General features: G+C 37.3%; 1 protein-coding gene across 2 annotated transcripts; it reads left to right on the forward strand.

Annotated features, from left to right (window-relative positions):
• Positions 1 to 4002: 4002 nt before the first annotated feature.
• LOC107470657 (uncharacterized) lies at positions 4003 to 6673 on the forward strand. 2 transcript variants are annotated; one of them, XR_008003999.1, is made up of 3 exons: positions 4003 to 5174; positions 5851 to 5937; positions 6103 to 6673. XR_008003999.1 is itself a non-coding variant. In XM_016090052.3 (2 exons), the coding sequence occupies exons 1-2, from the start codon at positions 4030 to 4032 to the stop codon at positions 6151 to 6153; spliced, it is 1194 nt and encodes a 397-aa protein (XP_015945538.1). In that variant the 5' UTR covers positions 4003 to 4029; the 3' UTR covers positions 6154 to 6664. The 2 variants fall into 2 exon arrangements, 1 of the variants encoding a protein (XP_015945538.1); XM_016090052.3 differs by lacking the exon at positions 5851 to 5937 and having other exon boundaries at positions 6105 to 6664.
• Positions 6674 to 13692: the final 7019 nt, after the last annotated feature.

Raw genomic sequence — 13692 nt, forward strand, 5'->3', positions numbered from 1 at the left:
CTTTTATCTGTGCCTGCACCCGGATTGGCTCAACTTGCCTGCTTCCCTTTCCTCTTCTTATTTTATTCTTAATTATTATCTCATCACATCACACACTCAGAAATCAAATACTCACAAGAGAAAGCAGCATTGCAAGCCACGTTATTGTTATCCACTTCTAAACTCAATTACTCAACACCCAACAGGCTTGTTTTTATCCCTCCCTCTCTCTCTCTCTTCCATTCCTTATCTTACATTTGTTATTATTTACTGCCTTTTATTCTTTTCGTTAATTTCTCATGCTTTTGTTTCCTTCTGTATCATTTATTTAAATCTAATCAGACTCACCCCTAATTTAGGCATTAGATCAATGGGAGTTTGATAAGTAGAATTGTAGAAATGAAATCACTCCTAATCTTACTGTTACAGTGTTACATACGTGTTTAGATATATCGTTATTTTAATTTTCCTTACTGTTACACAATTTATTGGAGAGGTTTTATCATACTACCACAGTCAATGTGTAACACGTGTTTTTATCATAATTGATGAGGACTCAATAATTCTAGGGAATTATTGGAATTATTGGCATAATTATAGGGAATTATTGGCTGTGAAATTTGTGTTTTGACCTATATAGACTGTATGATCTCTGTTTTTATTGAATTATAAGGTTAAATCAGCACTCTTGGGATATCCATATGCATTGACATATTAGGGTAATTTGAGATCAAGAACAAGTTATTAGATCAGCAAGTGATTAGTGATTATTATGCAATTTGAAAGTTATGATGAGTGGGGATGTATGGAGCGGTTGAAGTTGTTGCAAGTTGTATGCTTGTCCTTATGTCATAATGGCATGGCTTCTCTTTGTGGTGGAGTTCAGAAAAGCTGTATTATTAGGATAGCAACATTTCCAAATACTCTCTCAGGTGTCTGATCCAATGGTCACTTTTGTAGAGTTACGGTCATTTAAGTGCAATCACATATCAATTTTCTTACAACAATAAAACTGCGGTAAGTAAGTACTAAGTATTAACTGTCATATTTTCCTTACCTACTCTACTATATATGTTTACTGCATAGTTTTGCAACTAACACAGTTGTTCTGGTACGAAAACACAAAAAGTTATAGGAGAATTTAGCGAGCAACATCAAGTTGATCTAATGGTAAGCAAGCTTGTATCCTTTATAGTCGTCTCGAGTTCGAATCCTAGGGATCAATTAAAACAAGATTATTGGAGTTTCTAGTAATAAGATCTAGATACTAGAACGAAAGGCCAACAGATTAAAATCTTCTAAAGTGAGAAAGTTGGTAAAGTAAGAAAATAATAGTTTAATCACCGTTGAATTGTAGTGAGACTCACACATGATAAAATTTATAAATTCAATGGTGCTTAACCCTTTACTTTATCACTTTACAATTCTCTTTACTTTAGAGGATCTTTTTCCAAGATGAAAGTATTAAATACATAAAAAATACCAAATATTATGTATAAATGCAGAGTTGGGGTGGTTTCTATTGTGAAAGAAAAAAAGATAAAATTTCGCTTTAAATGATTTGGTAGTAAATTTAGTTGTTTACCTCATTTAGAAATAGACTACATGGAGGGTTGTTCAATAATAAAAAGTAGAAGGTGACTTAAGGAATTATGTGTAGAATATACATTGAAATCTATTTGAAAAGATTTAGATTTTAATGGTTTGAATATACAAATTTATGACATAAAAATGTAGCATCATTTGATTGATATAGTTGACTCCACCTAGTTGGATAAAGTTAAGTAGTTGTTATACTTTGGTCACCTATTAACCTAGGAGAGGGGACCAGCATCAGTTCACATGAATGTTGCTAGAATACAATTTTACAAAGCTAGTAGCCCAATTTGTCAATTGTCTTTAGGCTTTTCAGTATCAACAAAATGGTATTTGATCTTTATCTTTCTTTTGCTGTAATTTTGTGCTTCAACTAAACATTATAATGTTCCAGATTGAATTTTTTATTTGTGTATACAAAATTTTTATTGTTTTGAACTTTTGATTCTGAATCTTTGGAACAATTGTTAGGCTTATCCACTTATAACAGTTGAATAACCTTATCTGAATAAACTTATGAAAAATGTAGAGGAAACATTGAAAGTGAAAACTTTTACCCTGAAGCAGAGACTAGGTAGAAGAATACACTTAGATGAAATTGAAAGGAAGGTGGAGGGAATGGAGAATTCTTGTCTTTTAATTAATTGTTTGTTACAAGAGGGTCCAAGTTCTCTGCTCCTTGAGCAGACTAAATGGTCTTCAACTTGTTTTAAACAGAAAAATTTGGAGTTTCTCTTGTGTCATAAATTGTGTGGAAAATATAAGACAAGGTTATAACAATAGTGGAGATTCTCCAGTCATTCTCCATAGGCTCTTTGCTGACGTTTTAGAAGCTTTGGTCCCATATTACTTGCAGACAAGGTAAGGAAAAACACCAATAATTGTTCATTGCCATAAGTACCCTCTCTGCCTTTTATTTATCCTCTCCACAGATGCAACTTTAATAGTTTCATAACAATTGTAGGCTACCGTTTTCTGATTCATTATTGCACTCCCTTTATTCAGTTGGAAAAAGAAAATTATAATTATTAGTTGGATTTTTTTAATGAGTGGATAATTTTTAGGAGAGACTTGAAATATTCGCAACTGTAGACATTGGATTTGAGCTTCAATAACTAATCAGTAGTTGAATTATACAGGGTGCAATCTTGAGCTTTTTGGGGACAAGAAACTGGGCTTAAAGAAAGAAAGTAGAGATTATAGAGAAAAATTAATAACGGTCCACCTTGAGTAGTGAAAATGGACAAGGCTAGTATAAATAGGTTTGATCTGTATTTCTAAAATGTGGCTTAAATTTGTTACTTGGTACAGGTTTTCTTTTGGAAAAAGACTCTCTAAAGTGGGGAGATTGATGAAGTGAGGGGTTAATCACCATTAAATTTGTAACTTTCATCGTATGTAAGTCCCACTATCTTAATTTGAGAATGATGAAACACTTACTTTCTCACTTTACCGACCTCTTCACGTTAGAAAAGCTTGATCATGTTTTTCTAAAGCCTAATTCGGCTAAAAAGCCTATTTAGAGGCTTACTTGGTAGTTAGACTTTTAGATATATTAGAAAGCCTACTTATAATCGACTATAGAAATTCTAGTAGAGCTCTAGGTCTCTCAACAAAGACCTTTTTCTATTCTCCAATTTTAAACTCATTATCACGTAATTAAGTGGTCAAAGCACTTAGTTACTTAGACCAAACTCGCATTGCTTGCCAAAAGAACCCTTGAAAGATAGGTTGAAATGTTCCTTAAATAGGCTAATTTTATTTCTAATTTCTCTTCTATCATATTATTAATTTTTAATTTTAATATCAATAATACAAGATAATTAGGCTAGTCTTCTAGGCCTTATAACCTTTTTTTTAAAAAAAAAATTAATAGCCTATTGTTTGATCTTTTTTAACTGAAAAGGTTTATTTAGCCTTGCTCGTATACTAAATAGGCTATAGACCAAATCCAAAAGCCCCTGACATGTTTTGCCGCTTGATATAGGTAAAAGTTGTTTGATTCCTTGTAGATATGTCTGCGTGACTTTATCTTATTTCATATTTCATTCAGGTTTTGCTATTAGCTAGGTTCTATGTGAACATTGTGCATAACGCTTTGAACAAGTGAACCATATAGGAATTCACCTAAGAGAAGCAAGTTGGTATCATTGTTGATGTAGGATATGGTAAGTGTAAGTGTGCAACTCTCAAAGTGCCCATTTAAAGCAAGTAAAAAAGTGGTAACATTAGTTTGCCTAAAGGGGGAAAGTCTTAAGATTTTTTTTAATTATTTGTATATAGTAAGGTCCAAAATATTTTGAAGGCCCTAGGCTGTCCCCAACTATTTAAAGCATCCATGAGACCATCCATGAGGACCAGCCCTTTCTTCTGATCACTATTCTCCTCTGCATTATGTGAGCTTTGTCCCTCTAGACTGTAAGACGTAGATCCTCCAAAAAGAATGAAGAAAGAATGGAATTAGATAAGCTTAGCAGTAGGAACCTTGAAGATCCACCTATCTCTGGTGCTTACATCCGGAGCCTAGTGAAACAACTAAACACATCAACAACAACAACAAATGAATCCATGAACTCAAAAGGCCAAGATTGTTTTGTTGCAAGAAAACATGGAAAGGCACATCAATCCACACAACAACAACCACAACAGCAGCATAAGAAACAAGTTAGGAGGAGACTTCACACTAGCAGGCCTTATCAAGAGAGGCTTCTGAATATGGCTGAGGCTAGGAAGGAGATTGTAACAGCCTTGAAATTTCATAGGGCTGCTATGAAGCAAGCCAGGGAAAGACAGCAACAACAGCAGCAGCAGCAGCCGCCGCCACCGCAAGTGCAAGAACAGCATCAGCAAAGTTTTGAACAAGATGGAAGATTCAAGGGTAGGAGAAACCCCAGAATTTATCCATCATGCAGAGCCAATTTTCCAAATAAAATGGAGGATTTTTCATGTTCATACTTATCTCAACCTCTTCCTCCTCCATCTACCTTGGCTCCAAACTCTTACACCTGGGCTAATGCTCCTTCCTTAATTACTCAACCGCCACAAACCCTTTTGGCTGAAAACCCCAATTTTGTACTTCCTAGTCAGACTCTTGGATTGAACCTCAATTTCCATGATTTCAACAACTTAGATGCTACCCTTCACCTTAACAACTCTTCATTATCCTCATACTCATCTCCAACCTCCTCTTCTCCTCCTCTTTCTGTTGTGACTGATCAGGAAGCTCATTCAGTTGGAATGTCACAGGGCCAGGGAGATGGATCTTCTTCACTGGTGGATACAATTCAATCCGGTGCCACGACTCGGACTAGTGGAAGTGGAGATCTTCATACAGCCATGGATGATGAGGGCATGGCAGAGATCAGATCCTTAGGTGAGCAATATCAAATGGAATGGAGTGATACCATGAACTTGGTCAAATCAGCATGTTGGTTCAAGTACTTGAGAAACATAGAACATGAGGTACCTGGAGTCAAGATTGGAGATGGTTCATACCATTTTTTTGATGAAGTTGTTGAGTTTCCAGCTTGGTTGAATGCAAATGGGAGCTGTTTAGAGAAGTGCTCTGATGAGTACTTCCAAGATTCTGCCTTACCTTGGTAAGTTCCAACGGTATAAGTTTCATAATTTAATAATTGAATTTTGCTTTTGAAGTACTTTTTTTCTTTGTACCTTTTATTAAGGTAAGGAAACAGGAATACAGGACAGTTTGTACTTTGTTAAAGCCTTCTTGTAACAAGTGAATTAAACTATTAAAGTAACTATCACCTTTTAATTACACAGAAAACTATTCCATCTTCTACATAATTAAGAGAGTTACTTTATAATAGCCCTTTTCGTGGGACAATTCCATAATCTATACATAGGTAATAGGTTCATATGTCATTCTTCTTTGGGTTAATAAGTCATAGGAAGTCCCTAAGTATCAACACATTATTGTAGTTTCCCTGGCCATTTTCAAGGTGAACTTGCTAAATCTGTTTATGAAGCATATGTCAAGCCAAGAGCAAAAAAAGTGTATTTTTCCCCTTTTTTTCCCAAAATCATTTTTATGTTCCATTTTCATGAGTCTGATGGTGACTTTTTGAATAATTCTTCCTTTGTTCTTGTTAAGCCGAATTTCAAGTAGCTTGCTAATCCTGTGTGAAAGTGAAACCTTCAAACTACTAAGAATTATACTCTTCAATAGTTTTGTTTTTCTTCATGTAAATGCAGTTGAGTTTATAGTATGTTTCTTTTCCATGTGGATTTCTAGTTTCTACTTTCTATTGCCAGGCCTGGTGGAACACTCACTTTTTGAAGCTTGCCCTGTGGAAAATATTTAGATAAAACATACGTTTTGACTTTGGTGTACAAAATCAGATGAGTACAAAGAACACTATTTCTAAAATAATATCTTCTTTTTGCATTCTTTGACTGCCCTAGAATAACTTGTGCATTCTGGTTTATGCCCTTTTTATATTCCCATTGTGTATACTTATATACTAATGGTTTTTCTTCTGACTTTGTTCATGACAATGTGTACACAGCATGGACATTGGAGATATTGAAAGCATGGATGGAGATTGGTTAGCATGAGAAGGATTCATTGTTTTGGTCACATCAAAATTTTGCTCTGATTTTGTAGTTTCTTTTGCTTTAGGTAAATGGGGTTTTGGGTACTATTATTATCATTCCCCTCCTCCCCTCTTCTTTTTGGTTTTTTGGATATTTTTATTATTATATATATAAGGCTTGAAAAAATTTAAAAGAGGATGATAGCATCAATATTCAATAGTATGAGTGAGACAATTTTTTTTCTCCCATTACTCTTATGTCAATGTATTTGTTGTAATAATGATTAATATCAATCAGTAGTGCTAAATTCTCTTTGAATCTTAAAGATTGCGAGAAGCCACTAAGGGTTTGGAGCTATAGAAGACTGGAACTCAGGCTGTTGTTAGTTATGTGATTTGAGTGTTTGACAATGAACACATGAAAAATTCTGATGAGGAATCTCAATTTAAAGCTTAATTATACAAAAAGCGTAATTATTGTCTGGATTTTTACAATTTCACCATATTTACAATTTTATTTTTTAAAGTTTATACCTAAGTCTCTATACTAGATAAAAACGATCAATAAAATCTTTTTTAACTGTTTTTTTGTTAAAAAATAAGATATTCTTGAAATATTCGTTTTTGCATTTGATTTAAGATGAATTTTGGAATGTTTTATTCCGAGAGCGGTACAATTCATAGGTTAACCGTTAACATATAAATTAATTATAATAAAAGAATTATGATTTATTTAAAATAAGGTTTGTGCTTGTTTTTGGTAGCAATCTGTGTTTTTGCTATTTTCACCGGATTAGTTCAATAACGTGTACAAATGAATTCTGGGTGAATTTCATGCATGACACAATGAAAATCATCTAGTTTGTTCTTGCACTTATAAAACCAACCCTTACACTATTTATATGCCCATACTAATACTGCACGAGTTGTCAGTATAACTATGAAGAGAAACGCGTTATAAGACATGTAACCGTAAATTTAATGAAAATATGGTTAAATAGGGGTGATAAAATTATTCCACATATATATATTTGTTTCGGTGAATAAAAATTTCACGTGAATTCAGTCAGGATATCAAAGTTTAGTATATGTATTGAGTATGTGACAGGTTTAATAATCACCTCATATGGGGTACTTACAAGTTGTCCATAAAGTAGTGTTGGTTTCAAGATTGAATTTAGTATTATGTTTGGTGATTAGAGATAAATTTTAGTTTTGACTTTTGAGATACAAAATTTTAGGTTTTTTAGGGAGCGTTTATTTTGAGGTACTAAGATAAAAATTGGGAGATTGAAATTTAGTATTATGTTTGTTGATTCAAAGATTGGTACTAAAATTTTATTTTTTGTCTTAGTCAGTATTTTTAAAAAGTAGTGACACAGGAGACTAAAATTTTAGAGACGGAGACTGAAATTTTAATAACATTTTATACATAAAATACTTCTATTTCAATTAATTAATTCCAACTTTACTCTTTATACAAATTAAATTAAAGTTTTTTTTTTTTGAAAGGAAGAGCTCAACACCGAAGTGGAGCAAACAAGTCATGATGATAAGACAAGTAAACAACTCCTATGTCATCTCCGGCATAGCTATCAACAACATGGGTTATTTATCACACCATTCTGTAGCACATGAAAATGATTGAGCCGCACAATCTCCAACTCCTAGTGTCTTATTCTGAAAGATAATCTCATTCCGTCTTAGCCAGATATTCCACATAACTGAGAAGAATCCAACCAACCAATTCCTGCATAGCTCTTTTCTCACCGGCATCCATCTCCAACTCTCAAAGTGATCTTGCAACGAGCTCGGTGCAGTCCACTTCTGTCCAAAATCTAATATACAGGCATAGCACACCTGCTAAGAGAACTCACATGTAACAAATAAATGTTGTAAATTTTCTACCTCATTATTACACAACACGCACACATTATCATTCTGCTGTAGAATTCCCATCCTACATAGTCGATCCTTTGTATTGACCCGGCGTACCAAGGCAAACCAAGTGAATAGCTCTACTCTGGGTGGAACTAGCCCCTTCCAAATTTTTTTTGTGAATTTATATCTCTTGAGTTAAGAAATTAACTAAATTAATTAGTGATGACAAACATTATTTTTGGCAAAATAAATAATTAGTGTTGATTAATTAATTAAGGAGTATATGTTGCTAATTATTTATTATTATGTTGCAGGCCTTAATTAAGTTGAGCAGCCCAAATGAAATGAAAAATAAAACAAGAGATGGTAGGCTGAAAGCAAAATTGAGAGCCCAAGAAAAAATAAAGAAAGAAGCCAAAGAAATCATAACGGGCCAAGCATATCACAAACTGATCCAAGCCCGAGTTGATTTTATTTTCCTCCAAACTTGATCTCACACCACAAGCAACGTTCTTCTCCTCTCTGACCATGTCAAATCACAAGCTTAAAAAAAGTAAGAAAGAGAAAGAGAGAGAGCTCCTTCCATAAGCTTTTCACCAAAGAAGAGAGAAAGAGAAAGATTAAGCTAGAAAGGCAGATATCAAATCACCCAGTTCAAACCAAATCAAGCTTAGGTTAAAGGTAACCCATTTCCTCTTGCATGAATCAAATCTTCATCTCTTCTTCCCAACTCTCTGCTCTATCCGAAATGGGATACAAAGGAAAGATGGTTTCTGTTCTTCTCTGCTGTGTATCCACAGTCTTAAACATGACTTGGGGACCAAGTTGGTTTTCAAGGGCTCAGATCAAGTTGACCATTGGAAGATTTCTATGGTTGCTGTTTTATGGCTTTCGGCCAAGATGAGAAAGTCAAAAAGAAAGTTTCTACTTTGATGATTAAGGAGAAAAAGTGAATCTATGGGTTGGTGAAGCTCAAAGCTCAAGGTGTTGACCTTGGAAGAAGAACCAAGCAACATGCAAGGAGATAAAAGAAGCTTGATGTTCATTCAGAAAGCAAGGAAAGAAAACCAGAGAGTGAGAACAGTGTTCTGTTAAGAAGTTCCTCTACTTGGATAATGCTTTCTTTCAAAGAAGCATTCGGCCAATACTGAAGAACTGCATCTGAGGTTTGCGAATATGGTTTTGCACATAGCAAAGAGGCTGTTGATGAAGTCAATCTCCTTCATGTTTTACTGATTGTAATGAACTTTTCTAAGTTTATCTTTCTGTAATTTCTTGAGAGAAAAGGCATTGTGAGAAAGTTCAAGTAAAAGCCATGAGTGAAAAAAGGCTGAGTGATACACTTGAGAGAAAAGCCTAGAGTTATTTTCTGATTTCTTTAGGTTGGTTAAGTGTCTTGTATCTTGTACCTGTTTGGTATCCCTTTCTTAGTTGGGTTAGCACTAAGAGTGAATAGTTAGGTGTTAGCATAGCCAATATCAAGTTACGTTAGAACTTGAGTGTGAAATTGGTGTATGTAATATTGTTAACTATAGTAAAATTCCTCCATAGTTGTGGAGGAGACTGGATGTAGGTTGCATAGCACAAGGCAATCGAACCAGGATACATGCTGGTGTTAGATTTTCTCTTCTCTGCTGAGTTCTGTTTTCTGATATTCATGAGACAAAAATAAATTGTCTCATAAATTTTTGCTGCTGAGTTCAAACAGAACCTGAATTGAAAGTTCGTTTAAAAAGGGTAATAACTACAATTAAAAGGTAGGCATAGATTCAACCCCCCTTCTCTAAGCCTACCACAACCTTCAATATCTCTGAAGCTCCTCATCCAAAGTCTCTTCCTGCATAACCTGCACAAATGAGTTAGTGGAATAAATGCCTTCTTTATGAAAATTCCACACCACTCTATCTTGCACTTCTGCTATCAAACTAACAGATTGTAAGACTTGGAGCATCTGATCTAAGGTATCTGTTTCCCATTAACGTAGTTCCCTTCTCCATTGAAATTGCCACACCCACTCTAATCTGTCCCAGAACCCACAGTCCCCAATCCCTGATTCTTGTTGGTTTGAAATCATGAAGAGCTTGGGAAAGAGGTTTTTCAATTTTCCCACTTGGAGCCATGTATCCTCCCAAAATCGGGTAGATCTACCATCCCCTACTTCTATAGCAAGCCCATCAATCATCTTTTGCCTTACATGTTGCTCCATTATTGGCAGTTTGCATATGTCCCTCCACGGCCCACCTCTTTCTGGTAATTTCTGAGTTGAAAGCAAGAGGTTCGGGTTCAAATTATTACAGGAGCACACGATCTTCTTCCATAGAGGGCATTCCTCCTTTGAGAACCGCCACCACCATTTAAACAGTAGTGCAGCATTACGTACCACTGCATCACCCACCCCCAGCCCTCCTAGCTTCTTTGGTGCCTAGACCAACTCCCACTTCACAAGAGCCATACCTGGTCGTCCATCATCCTTCCCCCAAAAGAACCTCCTCTGCAAGGAAATAATTTTTCGTGCAACTACTTGTGGCATCTTATACAAACTCAGGTAATAGATTGGCAGGCTATTGATTACCGACTTGATAAGTACCAGCTTCCCAGCCTTACTAAGGACTTTCGCTTTCCACAAACTGAGTTTTTCTTCAACCTTGTCTATAACCGGTTTCCAAGTCCTTACCAGTCTCGGATTCGCACCTAGGCTAATGCCAAGATACCTCACCGGCAAGGCCGCCTCCTGACAACCCAGTTACTGACACATCTGAGTAACCCACTCCTGTCTACAATTCACCGGTATCAAGTTGGGCTTCTCAAAATTAATGCTCAAACCAGACATGATTTCAAAACACCTCAGCAACCGCTTATAGTTTCTGATTGTCTCCTCATCCGACGGGCAGAATAATATAGTATCATCTGTAAATTGTAGATGTGATAGCTCTATATTATCCCGACCAACTAGGAGTAAAGAGATTCTACCGTTCCTGACCGCCTCTCTGATCATCCTGTTAAGCACCTCTACCACCAAGACAAACAAGAATGGTGATAATGGATCGCCTTGACGAAGCCCCCTTTCCATTTTGAAAGGTTTCGATGGTGACCCATTAACCAGAATAGAAATAGAAGCCGTTCTGACGCACTCCCTAACCCATGACCTCCAGGTTTTGCCGAACCCCATCTTCTCTAGCACGACATCAATAAAGCACCATTTGACTCTATCATAGGCTTTTTGAAAGTCAAGTTTTACAATTGCTGATGCCTGCTTTTTTAGTTTCAACCAGTGCACTGTTTCACATGCAATTAGAGCTCCATCATGTATCTTCCTCCCCTTCACAGAAGCACTCTAAGATTCCCCTACTAAGCCTGGCATAACACTCCTCATTCTTCGGGTCAACAGTTTAGAGATGACTTTGTAGACACAGCCAACCATGCTAATAGGTCTGAGATCTTTTATCTCCTTGGTCCCAACGAATTTCGGGGCTAACGCTATCTATGTGACATTCGACCCCTCCGGTAGCATAGATGTCTGGAAGAAGCTTATAACAGCTGCAGTAAACTCCGTTCCAATTTTATTCCAACACTTCTTTATAAAATTCATGTTGTAGCCATCGCTCCCTGGAGCCTTAGAAGATTCACACTCCAATACTGCCTCCTTCACTTCTTGCACTGACGGTAACACCTCTAGTGCTTCAGCTTCCTCTCTCTCTAATTGGTTGACTAAACCGTCCTTAAAACTTACACTTGGGGAATGTTCCTGGTGGTACAGGCCTTTATAAAAGGCTCGGATCGCAGCCTTAATTCTTGGTTGATTCCTTACTAACCTCCCATGAATAACCAGGGACTCAATCCTATTGTGTCTTCTTCTCACCAAAGCTATATTATGGAAGTACCTTGTATTTCTATCCATTTCAGAAGCATGCTGAGATCTAGACATTTGCTTCCAGTGCATATCCTGTCTCACATATCACTTTTTACAGCACCTCACTAATGCCCTCCTCCTTGCTTCCATGGTACTCTCATACCGACCACCACTGACCATATCATTCACCTTCTGAATCTCTTCTTCAAATCTCTTTATTTTCTCAGTTATATTCCCAAAATGCTGCTTGTGCCATATACACAAAGGTGTTGACAGTGCTTTCATCTTCTCTAAGAAACTTGCATCACCCAATTCCCTCCATTCTTCCTTCACCATCCTCAGAAATCCTTCATGCGTGAACCAAGAGTCTAGGCTGCGGAATGGTCTTGGACCATCAAATCTCCTGCTGTCTTCCATAATCAATGGGCAGTGATCCGATAAGCCTCTAGGACCTCCCCTAAGGTGCAATTCTGGGAACTCATCGAGCCACCCCAAAGAGACTAAGCACCTATCAATACGGCTGTACGACTGCCCTCTGAACCATGTATACTTACGATCATTCAGTGCCAAATCAATTAATTTCATGTCATTTATCCATACTCTAAAATCTTCCGCAGACGCATACAAGCTACTCGCTCCTCTTCTTTCTTCTAGATGCAAAATTTCATTAAAATCTCCCAAACAACATAACGGCACCTGACACAGTCCTGCGATGTAACTCAATTCTTCCCAAACAAAGGCCTTCTCAACTCTCTCATGCGGTCCATACACCAAGCAAATAGCACAGTGAAAATTATTTTTTACCACAATCCCTTCTACACACAACCACCTATCTCTCTTATAGCAATTATTTAATTTAAACACCGCCTCATCCCATATTAACAATAACCCTCCAGAGGCCCCAAGTGATCCCACATACTCCCAACAAGCTCTGTTACTTCCCCAGATACGAGATACATCAAACTTAGTCACAATCTCTCTCTTTGTTTCTATCAAACCCAACATATCCAATCTAAACTTATTTATAAAACTCTTTAACATACTAATTTTTCCAGTACCTCCCAATCCCCTAATATTCCAGGAACTTAAAATCATTTCACAAAATTATTACACACCTGCTTCCGAGATCTTGGCCTGCTTCGTTGAGCTTTTTCTTTTTGCTTTGCCTGACGTCTCTTCAGAGCAATCACTTCATTCTGCTCTTGTAGAATTGCCATAATATCCTCCTCATCACTGCATTGAGCCCTGACTCCACAGCTAATTGCCAAGCCTTTTTATTCTCGGCCATCTCCTCTTCCCAATTCTGCCTTTGCCTTTCACTGTGAAGACCAGTGCCACCATCCATGACTGCCCCCTCCCTATTCCTGGCTGTGTATAGGTAGCACGGTTATCCCCTTGCTCGCTGCCATGCTCCCGATTCTCGCTCCCTGTCGCGATTTCTCCCTCCTCCGGACCAGATTCTGTGTCACCCCTCAAGTGCTGCTCCTCCTCTGATGTGTTATGGTTCCTCAACCTACCGTTAGCCTTGCCGTTGACCCACTTTTTCCCACCGAAATGTCCTTCTTGGTTCGGTTCTATGGGCTTCTCCCTTCCTTGCCTCCATAGCTCTCCTTCTCCACCATCAATCATAGCTTCCCCAATGTTACCCCTGCCTTCCAGAAGTCTCGCCATGACCGGTTCCTTCATGATCTCCTCCGGCCCGAACTGCTGGCCGCAATCCTCATCTAAGCCCTGGCTCAATCCATCCCTTGCACCCATCACTGGCCCAGGCTCATGTCTCGTCGCAGCCCCGACCTGCGACTGTTCTCCTTGCCGATTCAACAAGGCGGC

The sequence above is a fragment of the Arachis duranensis genome, chromosome 10 (assembly GCF_000817695.3).
Source record: "Arachis duranensis cultivar V14167 chromosome 10, aradu.V14167.gnm2.J7QH, whole genome shotgun sequence".
Classification (NCBI taxonomy): Eukaryota; Viridiplantae; Streptophyta; class Magnoliopsida; order Fabales; family Fabaceae; genus Arachis; species Arachis duranensis.

Bases quoted from the DNA above. Each gene is read 5' to 3' on its own strand.
- LOC107470657 (XM_016090052.3), top strand. From the start codon at position 4,030: ATGGAATTAGATAAGCTTAGCAGTAGGAACCTTGAAGATCCACCTATC. The intron at 5,175-6,104 runs GTAAGTTCCAAC...ATGTGTACACAG, and splicing joins CAAGATTCTGCCTTACCTTG to CATGGACATTGGAGATATTG.